Raw genomic sequence first — 23,368 nt, forward strand, 5'->3', positions numbered from 1 at the left:
AGCCCAGAATGTTCTCTCAAAGGTACAACAGGTCTTAACACAGTGGCATGTATGGCCTCAAGGATACTGACCAAAAACCAATGTCCATTAGAGTGGACAAAATGAGTTGCTGGGTCTTTCGCGGAACACTTTTGTAAGTGCTTTTGATTTGCAGTGCAGTAAAGAGGGAGTTGATGCCTGACAGAAACGGGCAGTCACATGGCCTTTAACACACTAATGATGAGCTCTAAACACTTGTAATACTACCCATGTCTAGGATTGTTTGAGTGCCCATTGTCTCATAAGGCACATAGAGAACCGTACGTACTTTAACTTAACTCGCTCCCTTTTCCCAGACTAGTTATCGTAAATGAGAAATGGGCTCCCATTCTTACTCCTCTGTGAAAATAAAGTCAAATCAAAATCAGATTACTTGTTGAAAGAGTTCCAGAAAACGTGAACTTTTTTTGGGGGGGGGGGGCCGCGTTGGGCTGTCAGAAAGGAGTGATGTGAAGTTGAAATCCGTTGTGAGTTTTACCACCTTTTTTGTGGGGCTCACTTGAAAGAATTCACAGCAAATGTGTCTCCTTTTGACATGGGCATTTGGAAATGCTCCTAGTCATATGACAGTGTTTATATATGTCCTAGGTCATTCAGTTACACACGCATCACCTTTAATTCACCCTTAAGCGAGCTATAGGCTTATGACTAACAGCCTTAACATGTAGCTCTATGGTCGAATGGGACCCAGTGCTATTGTGTCTCTCTCAAAAAAGGTGAGGAGGCCACACAGCAAGAGGAAGTGATTTTCATCGAGACCCGCTTTCACCTTCCTGGCCTTCCCCTTGTTATTTTCTATATTAGGGGATCAGTTTTTCTGTGTCACACTGGTTTCCCTTTTCCTTGCAGGAGGAAGCCAGGGCGGACATGTCGCGGCTGAACTGTTCCCCCCCGGCCGCTGTGTCTGTCAGTCCCTCGTCCGCTCATCCTGCCGCCCTCTACCTTACTCCCCGGCCTGGGGAATTAAACGTGTCATCACAAAGGCCACCGTCTACTGGATGCAGCTGCCCATAACACTGACCCCAGAGAGGAAGAGGCAAAGCGAGATGTTTAACTCCTCCCAAAATCTGTACACGAAAATTAGGCCACGAAGTGAGGAATTTTATTATGGAGGTCAATGAGAGTGTGTCGAATTTGGTCAACAGATAATGTCATTGCTAATTTGCTACGTGAGGCTTATTTGATCAAATAGAAGTTTCGTAATGGTTAGGTGTTACGAATACACTGATATAAGTGTATACGTGGATGAACGTGGTATTTCGGCAAACTGAGAAAAAAAAACGACTTTATATCGGAGCTGTCCCTGTAGTTGTAAAGATAGATACAGGACTCATCATGGTATAACCCGTTTTAGCATGGACAATGCCATTGAAGGGCTTCCACAATTTTGAAGTAGTCAACTGGCTGAGGATTCCTATGAGTTGGGAGCAATCAGCGAATGAAGAAGATTTACTATTTTAAAATGGAGATGGCGCTGCCTGTGCTGTAACAGATGCTATAATGGCACAGATACAAAGATGAGTCCTCTGTCTATCTCTATGGCCTGTTGTTCACACGTGTATCTGCCCTCTCATTGGCTTGAATGGTCCCACCTAGTCTCGCCTCCTCTCGCCTGCCTTCCATCTATGAGGACATGTATTTCCATTTTTAGATCAGTCACTCGAATATCTTGTCAATATAATACACAATCTTTGCTGACACACACACACACACACATTGACCCCTTGCACAGTCTTCTGGGAGCCTGCCCTAAATCATTCTATTTGTACAGTAGTTGTGAATTACATCTCTGTCAGCCACAGAGGTAAAAGTGCTGTTAAGAGGCTATAGGAGTCAGGTATTGTCTGACAAAGGTCACATTTCATCGAAAAGCTTGGCAACCTTTTCATAATGTGGTAGATCCCTACAGTTTAAGAGGCTACCTTACCTTAATGTACCATTCCACCCCTTTGCGGGGAGGGAGTAGGTCTTTGTTATGAAGGGCACCGGTGTCATCCTTGTCCTCTCAGCCACCTGCAATGGCAGGCCAGACTAGGGAAGTGTCATGTACACTGTCCCAAGGCTGCCGCTGCCTGCTTGCATGTGTGTGTATGTGTGCTTGTGTGTGTGTGTGTGTGTGTTGGTGTGGACGGCAGGTCAGTACAGTATGTGTCCCTGGCTTGTCACACCGGAGGGTCAGACAGAGAGATGTTGACGGACTGATGAGTTCTTGGCTGCTGGAGGAGCGCTGAGCAACAGGGTGAATAACAGGGTAAACAACAGGGTGAATAACAGGGTGAATAACAGGGTAAACAACAGGGTTAATAACAGGGTGAATAACAGGGTGAATAACAGGGTGAATAACAGGGTAAACAACAGGGTGAATAACAGGGTGAATAACAGACAGAGCAACAGGGTGAATAACAGGGTGAATAACAGGGTGAATAACAGGGTTAATAACAGGGTTAATAACAGACAGAGCAACAGGGTGAATAACAGGGTGAATAACAGACAGAGCAACAGGGTGAATAACAGGGTGAATAACAGGGTGAATAACAGGGTGAATAACAGGGTGAATAACAGACAGAGCAACAGGGTAAACAACAGGGTGAATAACAGGGTGAATAACAGGGTTAATAACAGGGTTAATAACAGGGTGAATAACAGGGTGAATAACAGACAGAGCAACAGGGTGAATAACAGGGTTAATAACAGGGTGAATAACAGGGTAAACAACAGGGTTAATAACAGACAGAGCAACAGGGTGAATAACAGGGTGAATAACAGGGTGAATAACAGGGTTAATAACAGACAGAGCAACAGGGTAAACAAGAGGGTGAATAACAGACAGAGCAACAGGGTGAATAACAGGGTGAATAACAGGGTGAATAACAGGGTTAATAACAGACAGAGCAACAGGGTAAACAACAGGGTGAATAACAGGGTGAATAACAGGGTTAATAACAGGGTTAATAACAGGGTGAATAACAGGGTGAATAACAGGGTGAATAACAGGGTTAATAACAGGGTGAATAACAGGGTGAATAACAGACAGAGCAACAGGGTGCATAACAGGGTGAATAACAGGGTAAACAACAGGGTGAATAACAGGGTAAACAACAGGGTTAATAACAGGGTGCATAACAGGGTGAATAACAGGGTTAATAACAGGGTTAATAACAGGGTGAATAACAGGGTAAACAACAGGGTGAATAACAGGGTGAATAACAGGGTAAACAACAGGGTGAATAACAGGGTTAGCAACAGGGTGAATAACAGGGTGAATAACAGGGTGAATAACAGGGTTAGCAACAGGGTGAATAACAGGGTAAACAACAGGGTGAATAACAGGGTGAATAACAGGGTTAATAACAGACAGAGCAACAGGGTGAATAACAGGGTAAACAACAGGGTGAATAACAGGGTGAATAACAGGGTGAATAACAGGGTGAATAACAGGGTTAGCAACAGGGTGAATAACAGGGTGAATAACAGGGTTAATAACAGACAGAGCAACAGGGTAAACAACAGGGTGAATAACAGGGTTAATAACAGGGTGAATAACAGGGTGAATAACAGGGTTAATAACAGACAGAGCAACAGGGTGCATAACAGGGTGAATAACAGGGTGAATAACAGGGTAAACAACAGGGTTAATAACAGGGTGAATAACAGGGTGAATAACAGGGTGAATAACAGACAGAGCAACAGGGTGAATAACAGGGTAAACAACAGGGTGAATAACAGGGTGAATAACAGGGTTAATAACAGGGTGAATAACAGGGTGAATAACAGGGTGAATAACAGGGTGAATAACAGGGTAAACAACAGGGTTAATAACAGGGTGAATAACAGGGTGAATAACAGGGTGAATAACAGGGTTAATAACAGGGTGAATAACAGGGTGAGTAACAGGGTAAACAACAGGGTTAATAACAGGGTGAATAACAGGGTGAATAACAGACAGAGCAACAGGGTGAATAACAGGGTGAATAACAGGGTGAATAACAGGGTGAATAACAGGGTGAATAACAGACAGAGCAACAGGGTGAATAACAGGGTGAATAACAGGGTGAATAACAGGGTGAATAACAGGGTGAATAACAGGGTGAATAACAGGGTTAGCAACAGGGTGAATAACAGGGTAAACAACAGGGTGAATAACAGGGTGAATAACAGGGTGAATAACAGGGTGAATAACAGGGTGAATAACAGACAGAGCAACAGGGTGAATAACAGGGTGAATAACAGACAGAGCAACAGGGTGAATAACAGGGTGAATAACAGGGTGAATAACAGGGTGAATAACAGGGTGAATAACAGGGTGAATAACAGGGTGAATAACAGGGTGAATAACAGACAGAGCAACAGGGTGAATAACAGGGTGAATAACAGACAGAGCAACAGGGTGAATAACAGGGTGAATAACAGGGTGAATAACAGGGTGAATAACAGGGTGAATAACAGGGTAAACAACAGGGTTAGCAACAGGGTGAATAACAGGGTGAATAACAGGGTAAACAACAGGGTTAATAACAGACAGAGCAACAGGGTGCATAACAGGGTTAATAACAGGGTGAACAACAGGGTGAATAACAGGGTAAACAACAGGGTTAATAACAGGGTGAATAACAGACAGAGCAACAGGGTGAATAACAGGGTGAGCAACTGGGTAAACAAGAGGGTGAATAACAGGGTGAGCAACTGGGTAAACAAGAGGGTGAATAACAGGGTGAGCAACTGGGTAAACAAGAGGGGGAATAACAGGGTGAGCAACTGGGTAAACAAGAGGGTGAATAACAGGGTGAGCAACTGGGTAAACAAGAGGGTGAATAACAGGGTGAGCAACTGGGTAAACAAGAGGGTGAATAACAGGGTGAGCAACTGGGTTAACTAAAGGGTGAATAACAGGGTGAGCAACTGGGTTAACTAAAGGGTGAGCAACAGGGTGAACAACAGGATACATATCAGAGGGGTTGGGTTAAATGCAAAAGACACAGTTGAATTCATTCAGTTGTACAACTGACTAGGTATGCCCCTATGTAATCTATATGGTTTTACATCTAATAATGTTATTGTGTTGTAGTGTTGTAGTGAGAAACTGTACCGCCTGTTGCCGTGACGTCTGCACTGGGTATATAAACAAAAGCTATATATCAACCCCAAAGGCTTACGGTAGCTTGCTATACTAAAGTCCCTGCTGAGTTCGTGGAATGATCACAGACAAGGGTAGCTACAGAAACTGTCCTACAGTTTTTCAATACATGCATTTGTTGTTTGGATGATGAGCTGTACTGAAAAATATAATGAGTAAAGACAGATTTTAACCTACTTGTTTGTAAGGATTAAAAATCCTCACTTCAAGTTACTTGTTTGTAAGGATGAAAAAGCCTCACTCTAAACCTGCCCATACCATAACTCCACCCCCACCGTGGGGTACTCTGTTCACAACGTTGACATTAGTAAAACGTTCTCCCACACGATGCCTTACACAAGGTCTGGTGTTGTGAGGCTTGTTGGACGTACTGCCAAATTCTCTAAAACGGCGTTGGAAGTGGATTATGGTAGAGAAATGAACATACGTGCCAATTACACGCTCCCTCAAAACTTGGGACGTCTGTGGCATTGTGTTGTGTGACAAAACTGCACATTTTAGAGTGGCCATTTATTGCCCCCCCCCCAGCACAAGGTGCACCTATGTAGCGACCACGATGTTCAGCTTCTTGATATGCTACACCTGTCAGGTGGATGGATTATCTTGGCAAAGTAGAAATAATTACTAACAGGGATGTAAACAAATTTGTGCACAAAATTTGAGAGAAATAAGCTTTTTGTGTATATGAAACATTTCTGGGATCTTTTATTTCAGCTCATGAAACATGGGACACTTTACATGTTGCGTTTATATTGTTGTTCTGTGTAAGTGGTAGGATTACAAGGTGGGAACTATAATGTGCAAGGATTTAGATTCCTAGGAAATGTTCTGAACACATGTCTACATCGGCAAAAATGTACACTTTATTTACAAAAAATTATTCATGACACAACCAGCACATCCATAACAGCTTCCTAGAGCATGTTTAAAGCATTACAGCACACTTGACACGTAGTGTGTATGTCAAAAGGAACTAAATTAAACTACCCTATAGGAAAAAATCTATGTTACATCATTACATGTGCTTGAAGCCTTTTCCTGAAGTTCACCTTTTCTGTCAATGGGGACACTGCAGCGCTACCGTGCTCTTTCCGTTTCTCCCGGGCAGCGCAAGTAGCTTAAACTACAACGAACACAATTTGCATTTTATCAACGGCAATTTGAACGCACAGGGATACTATGACGCGTGTCGTGAGGTCCGTTGTGAGGCCCATTCTTTTTTTAAGGTTTCTGTGACCAACAGATGAATATCTGTATTCCCAGTCATGTGAAATCCATAGACTAGAGCCTCGTGAATTCATTTCAATTGACTGATTTCCTTGTATGCACTGTAACTCGATACAAATCTTTGAAATTGTTACATGTTGCATGTATATTTTTGTTCATTTATATTTACAGTCTTAGTATTGCACTGTTGTAGGGACAAAGAGACAGATATATTTGAAAGCTATTTGGACAGCTATCATTTTTGTATGTAGTTTCCATGATTGTGTGTTTAACAAAATGCTCACTCTCTCTGAAACGTGTACCATGATGTCATCGACTGCATCCGCCATAGAAGTTAAATATATATTCTCAGCCTTTGTAATAATTCAGGGGCGTAACACTCAACATACTTTTATAGTGATGTATGTGTTGTGTGTATATATATATATATATATATACTGTACATATACAGTGTGTGTGTTGCCTCCCCATCACTCACTTTTGCCTAGCCAGCGTTTTAATGGAACTGCCAGAGATTTTCATGTTGCTACACAATGCAATATTAAGGTGTATTACTGGAGCTCAGAACATTCCATATGGGTCTGGATTCAGGGACAGACTGGGACCAGAAATCGGCCCGGGCATTTCCAACACACTGGCCCACCACTAGTCAAATAATTCACTTTTTTTTTTTTTTGCACAAAAAAAAAACGAATATTTAGTTAGGCCCATTGGGCTGAAGATAGACCAGGCCATTTGGCATTTGCCCGATCTGCCCTATGCTAGTTTCTTCAACAGTCACCAAGACCAATATAACAGTCAGAAAACACTTGTTGAAGACATTCCAATGGTCTTTAAAAACGCAGATTAGTGCACTCAATCCGTTAGTTTAATACTATTCATAAACATGTAATTATCCAACACACTGTATGTGCCCACTGTACTCATTGCACTGTGATAATAGCATAATGTATTGCACTGCATAAGACAAATGTTAATGAGTGTTGTGCAATGTCATGTAAAGATTATGTGGGTGGCCATGTTCAGAACAACAACGACTGAATTGATTGAAGTCAAACGCTTCAATGCCACGGTTTTGAAATCGAACAACGCAATTATGACAACACAGCAAAGTAGTGTGCTCAAAGCAAACTGAACTGATAGCAAACAGTACAGTGTGCAATAATGAACACTGAATTCACACTGAATTCACACAAAGTTAACCAATAACCAAAATTGTCTCTTGATTCCAATATTTTGAATCTCAAGAATCACAATGGTTCTATATGTGTGCACAGCATTAAGTGGTGTGATTTCAAGGTGGGAACTATAATGTGCAAGGATTTAGATTCCTAGGAAATGCTCTAAACGAACGTATCTATGTCTACATCGGCAAAAATGTACACTTTATTTACTAAAAAAATGATTCATGACACAACCAGCTCCTCCGTAACAGCTTCCTAGAGCATGTTTAAAGCATTATAGCACACTTGACATGAAGTGTTTATGTCAAATGAAACTGATTTAAACTACCCTATAGGAAAAATCGACACTGAACACAAATAAAACGCAACATGCAACACAACAATTTCTAAGATTTACTGAGTTACAGTTCATAAAGTACAAGAACATGAGTCAATTGAAATGAATTGATTAGGCCCTAGTCTATGCATTTCACATGTCTGGGAATAAAGATTTGCATCTGTTGGTCACAGATACCTTCAAAAGAAAAAGGTAGAGGCGTGGATCAGAAAACCAGTCAGTATCTGGTGTGACAACCATTTGCCTCATGCACATCTCCTTCACATAAAGTTGATCATGCTGTTGATTGTGGCCTGTGGAATGCTGTTCCACTCCTCTTCAATGGCTGTGTGCGAATTTGCTGGATATTGGCGGCAACAGGAACACGCTGTCGTACACGTCGATCCAGAGCATCCCAAACATGCTCAATGGGTGACATGTCTGGTGAGTACGCAGGCCATGGAAGAACTGGGACATTTCCAGCTTCCAAGAATTGTGTACAGATCCTTGCGACATGGGACCGACCATTATCATGCTGAAACATGAGGTGATGGCGGCGGATGAATGGCACGACAATGGTCCTCAGGATCTCATCACGGTCTCTCTGTGGATTCAAATTGTCATCAATAAAATGCAATTGTGTTCATTGTCCGTAGGTTATGCCTGCTCATAACCACACCGCCACCATGGGGAACTCTGTTCACAACGTTGACATCAGCCAACCCGCTCCCCCCCCACAACGCCATACCGGGATTAATTTGTGAAGAACACACTTCTCCAGTGTGCCAGTGGCCATCAAAAGTGAGCATTTGCCACTGAAGTCGGTCACGACGCCGAACTGCAGTCAGGTCAAGACCCTGGTAAGGACGATGAGCATGCAGATGAGCTTCCCTGAGACGGTTTCTGACAGTTTGTGCAGAAATTCTTTGGTTGTGCAAATCTAGTTTCATCAGCTGTCCAGGTGGCTGGTCTCAAAAGATCCCACAGATGAAGAAGCTGGATATGGAGGTCCTGGGCTGGCGTAGTTACATGTGGTCTGCGGTTGTGAAGCTTGTTGGACGTACTGCCAATTTCTCTAAAATGACGTTGAAGGAGTCTTATGGTAGAGAAATTAACATCAAATTATCTGGCAACAGCTCTGGTGGACATTCCTGCAGTCAGCATGCCAATTGCACGCTCGCTCAAAACATGAGACATCTGTGGCATTGTGTTGTGTGACACAACTGCACATTTTAAAGTGGGCTTTTATTGTCCCCAGCACAAGGTGCACCTGTGCAATGATCATACTGTGTAATCAGCTTCTTGATATGCCACACCTGTCAGGTGGATGGATTATCTTGGCAAAGGAGAAATGCTCACTAACAGGGATGTAAACACATTTTTTGAGAAATAAGCTTTATGTGCATCTGGAACATTTCTGTGATCTTTTATTTCAGCTCATGAAACATGAGACACTTTACATGTTGTGTTTGTTTTTTTGTTCAGTATACCTCAGTTGATGAACAACATGCAACATTTTCTTTGTGCGGATCTTGTAAAATTGTGCATTGCATCTCTGGCATAATTGCACTATAATATACAGGTAACTGCCAAAATAAAGGAAACACCAACATAAAGTGTCTTAACAGGGCGCTGGAACACCACAATTCGCAAGAACAGCTTCAATGCACCTTGGCATAGATTATACAAGTGTCTGGAACTCTATTGAAGGGATGTTCCACCATTCCTCCATGAGAAATTCCATAATTTGGGTGTTTTGTTGATGAAGGTGAATATTGCTGTCTTAGACTTAGACACACACACACACACACACACACACACACACACACACACACACACACACACACACACACACACACACACACACACACACACACACACACACACACACACACACACACACACACACACACACAAAACCCTTTCAAACCCCCTATGCTCCTTTGAGATCCCTCTTTCAAAGTCACTGAGATCTTTTAATGGGTAACTGGACATTTTTATACATGGCCCTAAGCATGATGGGATGTTAATTGCTTAATTAACTCAGGGACCACACCTGCGTGGAACAACCTGCTTTCAATATGCTTTGTATCCCTCATTTACTCAAGTGTTTCCTTTATTTTGGCAGTTACATGTACGTTGGAAATTACATGAAGCTTTTTAATGCTCAATATGTCTATGTTATGTTGATGTTACGCATATTAATGGTGGTTTGGTGAACTACACTCGCGTTAGTAACCTTTCATGAGAACTGAATATTCACGTTAGCTTCCAGCTACCTGGCCAGTGACAGTTATGGATGTGTTTTATCTTAAGTGACGAAGGCCGTGTGGACGATACGTAAGCTTATTAAATATCTGTGATATTATCAAGAGCAGTGTGCCGTTTCCTTTTTCCTTAAGTGTTAAAATGTTTCTCCCATGACTTCTTCTAGACGTGGCTGTATGATTGAAGGTACTTCTAGAAGTGGCTGTATGATTGAAGGTACTTCTTCTAGACGTGGCTGTATGATTGAAGGTACTTCTTCTAGAAGTGGCTGTATGATTGAAGGTACTTCTTCTAGAAGTGGCTGTATGATTGAAGGTACTTCTTCTAGAAGTGGCTGTATGATTGAAGGTACTTCTTCTAGACGTGGCTGTATGATTGAAGGTACTTATTCTAGATGTGGCTGTATGATTGAAGGTACTTCTTCTAGACGTGGCTGTATGATTGAAGGTACTTCTTCTAGACGTGGCTGTATGATTGAAGGTACTTATTCTAGATGTGGCTGTATGATTGAAGGTACTTATTCTAGATGTGGCTGTATGATTGAAGGTACTTCTTCTAGATGTGGCTGTATGATTGAAGGTACTTCTTCTAGATGTGGCTGTATGATTGAAGGTACTTCTAGAAGTGGCTGTATGATTGAAGGTACTTCTTCTAGACGTGGCTGTATGATTGAAGGTACTTCTAGAAGTGGCTGTATGATTGAAGGTACTTCTTCTAGACGTGGCTGTATGATTGAAGGTACTTCTTCTAGAAGTGGCTGTATGATTGAAGGTACTTCTTCTAGAAGTGGCTGTATGATTGAAGGTACTTCTTCTAGACGTGGCTGTATGATTGAAGGTACTTATTCTAGATGTGGCTGTATGATTGAAGGTACTTCTTCTAGACGTGGCTGTATGATTGAAGGTACTTCTTCTAGACGTGGCTGTATGATTGAAGGTACTTCTTCTAGACGTGGCTGTATGATTGAAGGTACTTATTCTAGATGTGGCTGTATGATTGAAGGTACTTATTCTAGATGTGGCTGTATGATTGAAGGTACTTATTCTAGATGTGGCTGTATGATTGAAGGTACTTCTTCTAGAAGTGGCTGTATGATTGAAGGTACTTCTAGATGTGGCTGTATGATTGAAGGTATATGGTTATAATTGGGGTCCGTTTAGATCTTCATAATGGCTTAGGTTTGGATCATCATTTTTCCTAATCAGTACTATCGGACCCAGCACAAAAGGGGTTCTTGGATAACTCCAACACATAGATTGAGAAGGTTCACTGCAGGCACGTTCCAAACAGTCCCAGTGTGTTGAAGATCATGTGACGACAGTGTGGCGCGTCACAAATGGAGCACAACGGAGCCCTGGTCAAAAGAGGTGCACTAAATAGGGAATAGGGTGCCATTTGGGACGCACATTAGAACAAACCAGTTGCAGGTTAGAATTCCCAACGAAACATCAGTGTAGTGTTGGTTTAGGTCTCCAAGGAGGCGCTGAGTAAAACAATAAAGGTCTTAGCACGCATATGCGTGAGATACGCTTTTGCTTCAAATCCCCAAGAGGTAGCACCGTAGCGTACTATACCGTTTCTAGGGATTTACGAGCTAGTGTTGAATTGTCTTATTGTTTCAGAAACAGGGGAATTTAGGCATGGTTTGCAGTGCAACTTCAATTGATTTCATACCACCAGACCATACTATTATCATAGGTCGCACCTTCTACCACTATAACTGTCTGGAGATACAACTCACCACTATAACTGGGCCTCTGTTTGGAGATACAACTCACCACTATAACTGTTCCTCTGTCTGGAGATACAACTCACCACTATAACAGGGCCTCTGTCTGGAGATACAACTCACCACTATAACTGTTCCTCTGGAGATACAACTCACCACTATAACTGTTCCTCTGTCTGGAGATACAACTCACCACTATAACTGTCCCTCTGGAGATACAACTCACCACTATAACTGTTCCTCTGTCTGGAGATACAACTCACCACTATAACTGTCCCTCTGGAGATACAACTCACCACTATAACTGTTCCTCTGTCTGGAGATACAACTCACCACTATAACTGTTCCTCTGTCTGGAGATACAACTCACCACTATAACTGTCCCTCTGGAGATACAACTCACCACTATAACTGTTCCTCTGCCTGGAGATACAACTCACCACTATAACTGTCCCTCTGGAGATACAACTCACCACTATAACTGTTCCTCTGTCTGGAGATACAACTCACCACTATAACTGTTCCTCTGTCTGGAGATACAACTCACCACTATAACTGTCCCTCTGGAGATACAACTCACCACTATAACTGTTCCTCTGTCTGGAGATACAACTCACCACTATAACTGTTCCTCTGTCTGGAGATACAACTCACCACTATAACTGTTCCTCTGTCTGGCCATTTGGTTTGCCTCCTTGTTATGCTGTCTGTCTGTCTCAGGATCTTCTCTGCTGTCACTCTGCTTCTTCTTCTCTGTCTGTCTGTCTGTCTGTCTGTCTGTCTGTCTGTCTGTCTGTCTGTCTGTCTGTCTGTCTGTCTGTCTGTCTGTCTGTCTGTCTGTCTGTCTGTCTGCCCGTCTGTCTTATAGGTTATAAAAGCCAAGCTAATGACATAGGCTATATTGAAAATGACTTTCGGTAATATGTGTTCCCCTGAATTATCACCTACCATAAGTGTTCATTACTATTACAGGGCTCCAGACTAACATGTTCCCCTGAATAAACCCCCCCCTAAGGGTTCATTACTATTACAGGGCTCCAGACTAACATGTTCCCCTGAATAAACCCCCCCCTAAGGGTTCATTACTATTACAGGGCTCCAGACTAACATGTTCCCCTGAATAAACCCCCCCCTAAGTGTTCATTACTATTACAGGGCTCCAGACTAACATGTTCCCCTGAATAAACCCCCCCCTAAGTGTTCATTACTATTACAGGGCTCCAGACTAACATGTTCCCCTGAATAAACACCCCCCTAAGGGTTCATTACTATTACAGGGCTCCAGACTAACATGTTCCCCTGAATAAACCCCCCCCTAAGTGTTCATTACTATTACAGGGCTCCAGACTAACATGTTCCCCTGAATAAACACCCCCCTAAGGGTTCATTACTATTACAGGGCTCCAGACTAACATGTTCCCCTGAATAAACCCCCCCCTAAGTGTTCATTACTATTACAGGGCTCCAGACTAACATGTTCCCCTGAATAAACACCCCCCTAAGTGTTCATTACTATTACAGGGCTCCAGACTAACATGTTCCCCTGAATAAACACCCCCCTAAGGGTTCATTACTATTACAGGGCTCCAGACTAACATGTTCCCCTGAATACCCCCCCCCCCCCCTAAGTGTTCATTACTACAGCCTGGTAGGCACCCATCCTGGTAGGGGTGCCTTTGCTCACTATTCCACCAAAGGCGGCAGGTAGCCTAGTGGTTAGAGCGTTGGACTTGTAACTAGTCACCGAAAGGTTGCAAGATCAAATCCCCGATCTAACAAGGTAAAAATATGTCGCTCCGCTCCTGAACAAAGCAGTTAACCCCCTGTTCCTAGGCCGTCATTGAAAATAAGAATTGGTTCTTAATAACTGACTTCCCTAGTTAAATAAAGGTCAAATGAAAAATGAAGATTAGTATAACAGAGAAATTCAATGTCTTTTCCACGTTGGTTCAACGTAATTTAATTGAAATGACATGGAAAGAATGTTGATTCAACAAGTGTGTGCCTACTGGGATGGGCCGCCGGCTATGTCACCTTTTTCATTGCCTTATTTATATATATAAAACATTTTTTTGTGTATGTGTCAATTTCAACCAGCCCACCCAACTAAAAAAAAAGAGTCCAGTCCATCTGGCATTTGCCAGAATTGCCAGATGGCCAATCCAACCCCTGGCCCCTAGACTGAAAGTAATATTTGGCTGCCTTCTGTCTGTACATGCCTTTCAACTTACAAAATGCTTGGACAGATCACTTTTCTGTCTAACCTGGAACAAGGAAACAATGTTTCAGAGGACAGTTGCTGTTCCCCAGAAACAGTTCCGGTAGATTACGGGTTGTCTTCCTTCTCTAACATTGTTTATCTGGTTTTTGAAAACGATCTACGAACATTCCTTTCAAGAACATGCCTGGAAAAATCAAGCAACCTTTTCAGCACTTTGATACTGATTTCATACTGTCTGAATATTTCTGGTAAAGTTCCTGTCATATCACATAGAGTCAATGTCATGCACTTGATTTCTACAACAGGGGAAACATTTTGAGGAATTAGATCATCTATTGAGATGTAATTAGTGTCACGTGACTGATATTCTAGTGTTGTTCATTATATCTTTCACATAGTTGTAAGTTACAACTTGTGAGAGTTTCCAAAGGGTTGAGCGAGTGAGAGGGTGCACGTTAAATGCTAAGGTTTCTCTTAATCTGTTTGTACCTGTTCTTTCATGTTCACAATATACATGTCTGATGGTCCTGTTAACACCTAATGTTGACAGTGTTAGCTATCAGCCACCAAAGTCACGTTGACAGGTGTTAAATCCACTTCTAAATGCTGTAATTCGGATGAGGACCACCGCAACACCTCACAATACACATGCATGCACACTGGAACCCTCTCCATACTCTTTATGTAATGGTCCTATTAGGTGTTGTAATTTAAAGGGAATCTACTTTGGTAACAAGGAAAGCACAATAACAGAGGTCCTGTGTCAACTACAGGAAATGAGAAAACAAAACATTTTTTTACAGCTGATTTCCATTTCAAAACTTTAAAAGATGCTAAGGCAATTATTAAAAATGGGCAACGTATTTGATAGTATACCTCTCACAAGAAGCCAGAATCAACAATAGAATATAGATTTTGTTTAGAAAATTACTATTTATTTTCTCAAAATAAGTTTTAGGAATCCAGTGATATATGTAAATAATCAATAATCAGGTTAAAGTGCAAAAAATACAATTATACAAAAAAATAACATTGGAATGTAAGCTTTGGAAGTGGAATAACGTTACGCTGACGTGACTTTAACCAATTTAGTTTTTTTTTTTTTTTTTTTTTTTTTTTACAAAGACTGCTTTAGACTTGTAAATGTCCCTTACAAAAAAATGTAATTTTGATCAAAAGCAAGAGTCTTTCGGAATGTCTGAGAGGTCAACTTTGTCAGAGAGGTCAAGATCACATTCCATACATCTATGATGTATGATCCATTCGCCCCATTGGGCTTCATCATGCCCAACCAATACACTGCCTCAAAGTCATTAAGCCTAATTATCTCTTAACTAAATGTTGGAAAACAACTTAGATCTGGTACAAGGTGCTCCTGGATATTGTCTGGATACATCATAGAGATCCAGGATTTTCAAATCTCTCTGAAGAATCGTTCCCCACGATGAGCACAATGGCTTCCTTCCTTGGCTGGTGAATTGTTGGTGAACATTTAACTTTTTCTATCACTTTGGTTCAAGTTCAGAGATGTTCTACTCATTCTATGTTCCAGGCACTTGAGCTCCACAAAGTCCCCTGTCTTTGGTCAGCTCCACAAAGTCCCCTATCTTTGGTCAGCTCCACAATGTCCCCTGTATTTGGTCGGCTCCACAATGTCCCCTGTCTTTGGTCAGCTCCACAATGTCCCCTGTCTTTGGTCAGCTCCACAATGTCCCCCTGTCTTTGGTCAGCTCCACAAAGTCCCCCGTCTTTGATCAGCTCCACAATGTCCCCTGTCTTTGGTCAGCTCCACAATGTCCCCAGTCTTTGGTCAACTCCACAATGTCCCCTGTCTTTGGTCAGCTCCACAATGTCCCCCTGTCTTTGGTCAGCTCCACAATGTCCCCCCGTCTTTGGTCAGCTCCACAAAGTCCCCCTGTCTTTGGTCAGCTCCACAATGTCCCTCCGTCTTTGGTCAGCTCCACAATGTCCCTCCGTCTTTGGTCAGCTCCACAATGTCCCCTGTCTTTGGTCATTTTGTCTTGTTCTCCTTTTTAGTCTTCACTCTTATTGTTTCCAGTGTCCCCTAGTCTCTTTTTTATGTATTGACATCACTTAATCTTGGATGGCTTTAGTTCCTTCACCTGCATGTGCAGCGTTTTGTGGACAGCTAGAGTTCTGGACTGACAAAATCCCTTTCCACACTCCTGGCACTTGAAAGGCTTCTCTTTGGAATGGATGTACCTGCAGGGCAGAGCAGAACAAAAACAGTCCGGGTTGAGTAAGGAAACATAACAAACACACAAAGACAGCTATCAACCTATAGCTGCAAATGAATAGGAGAAGAGAAAGAAATAAGAAGGTAAAAAGGAGTTGAGAGGTTGACTGGCCCACTAAACAATCTCTAATGAGAGGTATGGTGATACTGACTGGCCCGCTAAACCATCTCATATGAGAGGTATGGTGTTACTGACTGGCCCACTAAACTATCTCATATGAGAGTTATGGTGATACTACCTGGCCCACTAAACCATCTCATATGAGAGTTATGATGATACTACCTGGCCCACTAAACCATCTCATGAGAGGTATGGTGTTACTGACTGGCCTGCTAAACCATCTCATATGAGAGGTATGGTGTTACTGACTGGCCTGCTAAACCATCTCATATGAGAGGTATGGTGATACTGACTGGCCTGCTAAACCATCTCATATGAGAGGTATGATGTTACTGACTGGCCCACTAAACCATCTCATATGAGAGGTATGGTGATACTGACTGGCCCACTAAACCATCTCATATGAGAGGTATGGTGTTACTGACTGGCCCACTAAACCATCTCATATGAGAGGTATGGTGATACTGACTGACCCACTAAACCATCTCATATGAGAGGTATGGTGATACTGACTGGCCCACTAAACCATCTCATATGAGAGGTATGGTGATACTGACTGACCCACTAAACCATCTCATATGAGAGGCATGGTGATACTGACTGGCCCACTAAACCATCTCATATGAGAGGTATGGTGTTACTGACTGGCCCGCTAAACCATCTCATATGAGAGGTATGGTGTTACTGACTGGCCCACTAAACCATCTCATATGAGAGGTATGGTGTTACTGACTGGCCCACTAAACCATCTCATATGAGAGGTATGGTGATACTGACTGGCCCACTAAACCATCTCATATGACAGGTATGGTGATACTGACTGGCCCACTAAACCATCTCATATGAGAGGTATGGTGATACTGACTGGCCCACTAAACCATCTCATATGAGAGGTATGGTGTTACTGACTGGCCCACTAAACCATCTCATATGAGAGGTATGGTGATACTGACTGGCCCACTAAACCATCTCATATGAGAGGTATGGTGTTACTGACTGGCGCACTAAACCATCTCATTTGATACTTTTTCCACATACTGATCCTGAATTCCGATTCAGCATCAAATATAATCGCGTTATCGTTACGTTTAATTGGTCTGTCGCTCTTGGGGAAATTAGAAGTTTGATTAGAAATCGATTCAACATAACACATTCAAAAGCAATGCATAACAGGTTTGTGACCAATTACATTGGGGGCTGTTCCATTTCTTTGACTGGAATGAATTCAAATGGAACAGGCCTCAACCCTGATGCATGACACTGTCAGGGGGGCACAACATGATTCATCAATGGCACATGTGACCATTTAAGAAACAGTAAAAGAAAAAAATGGAATTAATATCCTGTGCTGTTCTTATGTAGAGGCCTTATACAGCAGTGTAACTGAATTGGGTTCTGGCCTTTTCTGTTGAAGGTTCTGTGGCCAATAAATAAAGTATGCAATAAAATATGATTCATTCATTTACAACATTTTGGCAGCAATCTATCTCCATTCTCCACGTTCATTAAATAGAACTTCATCGAAAATAGAAAAATGCAGGTCTCACCTGTGGTCTCGGAGGTGGTCCTGCCTCCGGAAAGCCTTGTGACAGATGTCACAGGTGTACGGCCTCTCGTCCGTGTGCGTCCGCTCGTGGATAAGCAGGTTGTAGGACTTGGTGAAGTGGCGGCCGCAGAACTTGCACACAAACTCCTTCTTGGTCTTGGAGGGAAGGCGACCACGGCTAGGCTTGCGCTCGGGCGACGACAGCTTGGCTACATCTATGAGACAGCCTAGCCCGCCATGGCGAGGAGAAGTGGCGGCGGCTGCTCCTGTTATGCTCAGGTCCTCTGCCTTCAGCGGGTCCTCCTGGGTGGCGGCGGTGGCCAGGTTGGCGAAGTCGAAGCGTGGCTGGGGCTTGTTCTTGGAGCCCTGAAGGAGATTCATGGCGGTAGCTGCTGTGGCGGCCGCAGTGGCCTGGTCCTTGTGCTGGACCAGGTGGGGGAAGATAGGGATGGAAGGCAAGCCGGGGAAGCGGCCGTCCATCAGGGCTGGGAGCTTGGAGAAAGTGCAGCGGGGGACACCAAAGGGAGGGTAGCCCAGGGTCCACTGGTGGAGGTGGATGGCGTGCAGTGCGCTGAAGCTATAGATGCCAGGGACCTGGTCCGTTGGCAGCTGGAAGCCATTGGAGGCCTGGAGGAAGGAGTAGTTGGCCAGCTGCAGAGAGGGGTGGAGGGGAACCGGGGCTGGAAGAGTTTTGCTGCCCATGATTGGTGTCACTACTGATCACTCGAATCGCAATGGGATTCCCTCTGGAAAAGCAACACATCAAAAAGGTTAGGTCATATTGATAACACAACAGAACTGTACTCGTTTAATACTCGTATAAGTCATTATTTGTTATAAAAGTTGTACAAACCCCTGATACCATGACAACAACTAAAACTACAACAACTAAAACTACAAATAATGACAATATTGATCATAATATTCCATAATGAAACAAGCATAATTGTGATATTTGATAATGAATCAAAAAACATTTCTAACTAAGTATTTCCTGCACTTCCAACAGGCTTTGAGTCCACCCCCCCTTGTGCTGGGTCATCCTGGTGTCTTCACCCTGTTCCCCCCCACAGCCCCTGTCCCCTCACACCCCAACATAACCACCTCAATGCCAGGCCAATACACAAGCGGTCCATCTTGATTATCTAGTTGCTTTTCAAGAGACCTCATTATCAGTGGATTAAGGTGATAAATGTGAATGTCTCCTTTTTACCACTGAGACAAAAGGGATGTTTTTTTTTTCTCTAGGGAGAGCCCCTTTGCCACCTTAGAGAGTGATAAGAGCTGTCTGAACCAGACCTCCATGCCACAGGAACTACCAGCTCAACATGTGGCCCAACACACACACACACACACACACACACACACACACACACACACACACACACACACACACACACACACACACACACACACACACACACACACACACACACACACACACACACACACACACACACACACACACACACACACACACACACACACACCTTGAATCATGTATTGTCTGCAAGGCACACGACGAGTGATGAGAGCCTGTATGTGTGAGTGTGTATGTGTTCCCACATACATGCATGCATGCGTGTGTGTGTGTGTGCGTGGAACGTGCTTAGGATATATGTCAGAGAAGAGAAGGTGTGAGAAAACAAAACATTTTCCAGTGCTGACACACAGACACTGGGATGTGCTTGGTGTGGGTGTTTCCCGTTCCCAGAAAACATGCCCGGGCTGTTAAGACTCAGGTAAATAGAATGACACCATTCACTGAGGCGGAATACCTCAGTGAGCTGTTTATTCAGGTTTAATAAGAGGAAATAACAAAGGAATATAAAGCCTCTTTGTTTCTGAGCATATTTGATGGTCATGCTGTATGACACAGTTACCCTATGTCGTTTCTGTTTTAGTCTAAGTAGAGCTCCCAAGCCGCACCTTTCCATTGTGATATGATTTAGCGTTCCAAAGAAAAAGCATTACCTCCTAAGCCATGCCGTTTGCTTTGTTTGATTCTGTTAGTGATAGGGAATTGTGTGTAATCCTCCGATTTTACCGTTCTGAAAATATGATTTACTCATTATTCTAGTTCATGTGGGATTAAGAATTCAAAATGTAATTGTTAAACGTGGTCATGGGTTATGTCATCATCACATAAAAAAAACTACAATATGGCCAAATCAAGATATATTGTAGATATTAATAGGCTATATATGGGTATAGATAGGCCTATTGGAGAAAATTACCCATTGATCATATTGGTGAATAAAGGCCTACACTGTTAAAAAAAAGTGTGGATTGAGTGAGAGACGTGGCTATTCTGCAGTAAATAAAAGTAAAATAGTGTTAATTAGAATGAAGCTCAAACGTCCCCTGGGGATTTCTCCTTTCTGATCAGGACGCAGAAGTAATTTACTTTTACTTACGATGTCATTAGGGGCGATCAGCGGTTTCTCCCGAGTGGTCTCATATCCTTCAAACCCTTTGATGTCTACATACCATCTCTAACGACTCAACAATCAAACTAAACACTGCTAAATCCCGTTTCCCCGTTGGACGTGACTGGCCAACTGTTCCAACTCCACGCCTCGATCACACAGCAGACTTTTTATGAGATTTGAGATAAGATAACGCAAGGCATGATCGAATTATCATGTTCCCCCACACATATCACGCCAGTATATGTTAAAGAATGTGCTCACTCTAACTCTAATACATATTATAGGTAGGACATTTAGAAATCAAATAATGGTTTAACACAAGATACAACATCCTATGGATTATAAAGTGACCCGAGGTAAACCTTCATTACATTTTCCCAAGACATTGTTATATAATTAGGAGAACGTTACGTTGCTGTTGGTAAGAAAAGTCACACCAGCATTCACATTTAGGTCCCCACGAGCCAAAACCAATCAAAATCAGGGCAGCTTTTCCACAAGTTTATCTGAGCTGAGAAAAAAATCGGATTACTTTGGATTTTTTGCGCGCTCTTGCAGCCTCCAGACATGGGCCTACAACAGTACATGTCACAATTTAGAGGGAGTTTACCTCTTTCAGGTTGTACATAAGCACAGAGGCATACATGTTGGCTGGGCCTACTTAAATTGCAATTGAAAAGGCTACAGAAAGCATTACATTGTAATACATTGCATTGGTTTTGGGTTAAGAAATACAGGCTAGGACTCAATCTAATGAAATCCATATCCACAAACTCACTAGTCTACTGCGGCTATAGATTATCTTTCATAAACCTGGACTTAATTTATTTAGTTTTCTTTTTCAAAGGGCGATTCAAGTGCAAAACATCTATCTAATAAACATCTATTGTTAAATAAAATATATATACATATATATAAAAAGAGGAATGGTGACCTTGTGTGGATTGGACAGCAACTTCAGAGTTCTTACGTTAATACAGATGCTTTGGTCAATTGTGCAGCAATTACCAGGGACACATGTTTTAGCCGTGTGTTGATGCAGAACACGAGAGGATATGAGCGCAATAAAATAAAGACGTGTGCACCCAAGCAAAGTGGGAAACAGTTCTCTGACAATCGCAAATAAAACATGTATATGCCTAAGAATGATTTCAATTCAAGCCAATAGTTCCAGATCATGTCTGATACCATAAAACCATGATTTTGTCCATAACAATTAGCACAATACGTTGTCCACTGTTTTAATTCCGATTATTGCAATTCCCGATCAAATAAAGTGTTTCCATGTAAAAAATAATAATAATAATTAAGTAGAGTAACCCTATCATAGGTCTAATCCATGTTTCTATGTAAAGTACACTACATCGTAGCCTGTCGTTATATTCCGGAACACCGGTTTAACTCTAAATATTTAACTATTGATTGAATGTAATTCACCTGCAACGAAGACCGTTTCATGTTAATCGATTATTAAATGTAGGCTATGTATTTTTGTTTTTTTTGGCGACTAGTAAAATTCGTTTAAGTCATTTTATTATAAGAGACACTTAAAACGAATAATGATCATAACAATTATCCTTACCACTCCAGCTATATTGAATTGATTAAATCGACATTTAACAAATATTTCGAAGTACCTTTAATATGCCACAAAAATACATTTAAAAAATATATATAAACAACATAAAAAGGTATTGTTTCGTTAGGTACCGAAGTGTGGATAAATTAATTGGGGTTAGGGTTAGGACCCTTTCAAATAAATGTGCATCCTCATCATCGAACAGGCACATCTTCCTCATGTTAAGTCAAACCATGTAATGTATCATGCAATTCAACGAAATGTAGGTTTTTGGCATGAAATTATGTCGTTATTTTCACTTAGGTCCTTGTTGATTTTACTCCAACGTGCTGGAATGCGTTTACCTCTGAAATATCCCACCTGTTTCACACTCTCTTCGCGCATCTAACTCAGAAGGCTCACAGTCGTGACTCTCTCTCTCTCTCTCTCTCATGCAAGCTCAAGACACCGTCGAAGATGTTAACTTCTAGTTCCAGCATTAAACAGGTCAAAAAACGGGCAAAAACTGAATATTGTTACTAGGCTATTGTAATAACACATCTATTCACTTCGAATGGACCCAGTTATGTTAAATAACTCAACTCTCAAATCAGTTATGGTAAAGTTTACAACTTTGTGTATTGTGCCTCGCGTTGTCATTCCCCCGAAGAAGCCTGACCATAAATACATTTTAAACGTCGTATTCTGACTGATGGCTCAGAGAAAAATCACAGAGAAAATGTTATACGATGAAATAGTTACCAGTTCAGATGTAAGTTCGGTCCTATGGATCCGGAGTGGTCCTGGAGTTGAAAACCTGCGGATGGTCCGATGCAAAACGTCTTGGAAAAAAAACGTTCAAAGTTGAATGTAGTTCAGAGAAAGTTTTGGGCTTCGTAAGACAACTTGCCCGGCATGTTCACATCGAGTTTAGATTGTACACGCGTGTAGTTCAACAGCTGTCCAAAATAGTTGTGTGCAGAACTTCTGTAGTGACTCTGGTGAAGATGCCTTCTGTTACTGTCCTGCGGTCTGCACTCAAACCGCCTCTTTATTGCAACCAAACCCTTTACTCGCACATGCGCGTCATTTAGCCAGCCCCCATACACATTTGAGGGAGCTCCTTACTGTAAAGTCAAGTTTCTCTTTTTTTCATTATAAGTTTAACATTCTAGTGATGGCCTGAACATAGTTGTAGCATAGTGTCAACTGTACTCTCTTGTTTCTTTTTAGAGAGGCTGCAATGCCTAATTCCAATAGGCTGTTTACAACTACTGAACACGTACAGTTGTCATTTTGCCCGGCCCATATTTGAAAATGCAGGATCATTTCTTAG

The 23,368-nt window shown here is 42.2% G+C and overlaps 1 protein-coding gene across 1 annotated transcript; it reads right to left on the reverse strand.

Annotated features, from left to right (window-relative positions):
* Nucleotides 1–15,210: 15,210 nt before the first annotated feature.
* LOC120059806 (protein odd-skipped-related 1-like) lies at nt 15,211–23,043 on the reverse strand. The gene is made up of 3 exons (XM_039008853.1): nt 22,795–23,043; nt 18,044–18,788; nt 15,211–16,341 (listed from the first exon to the last, which is right to left on the reverse strand). Exons 2-3 carry the CDS (start codon nt 18,742–18,744, stop codon nt 16,209–16,211), a joined length of 834 nt encoding a protein of 277 aa, XP_038864781.1. The 5' UTR covers nt 18,745–18,788; nt 22,795–23,043; the 3' UTR covers nt 15,211–16,208.
* Between the last annotated feature and the right edge of the window lie 325 nt (nt 23,044–23,368).

Source organism: Salvelinus namaycush, chromosome 15 (genome assembly GCF_016432855.1).
Source record: "Salvelinus namaycush isolate Seneca chromosome 15, SaNama_1.0, whole genome shotgun sequence".
Classification (NCBI taxonomy): Eukaryota; Metazoa; Chordata; class Actinopteri; order Salmoniformes; family Salmonidae; genus Salvelinus; species Salvelinus namaycush.

What these genes read in the sequence shown, in the direction of transcription:
- LOC120059806 (XM_039008853.1), bottom strand. Translation starts at nt 18,744, where the DNA reads ATGGGCAGCAAAACTCTTCCAGCCCCGGTTCCCCTCCACCCCTCTCTG. An exon ending in GACCACCTCCGAGACCACAG is followed by an intron (nt 16,342 to 18,043) that starts GTGAGACCTGCA and finishes TCTGCCCTGCAG; the next exon opens with GTACATCCATTCCAAAGAGA.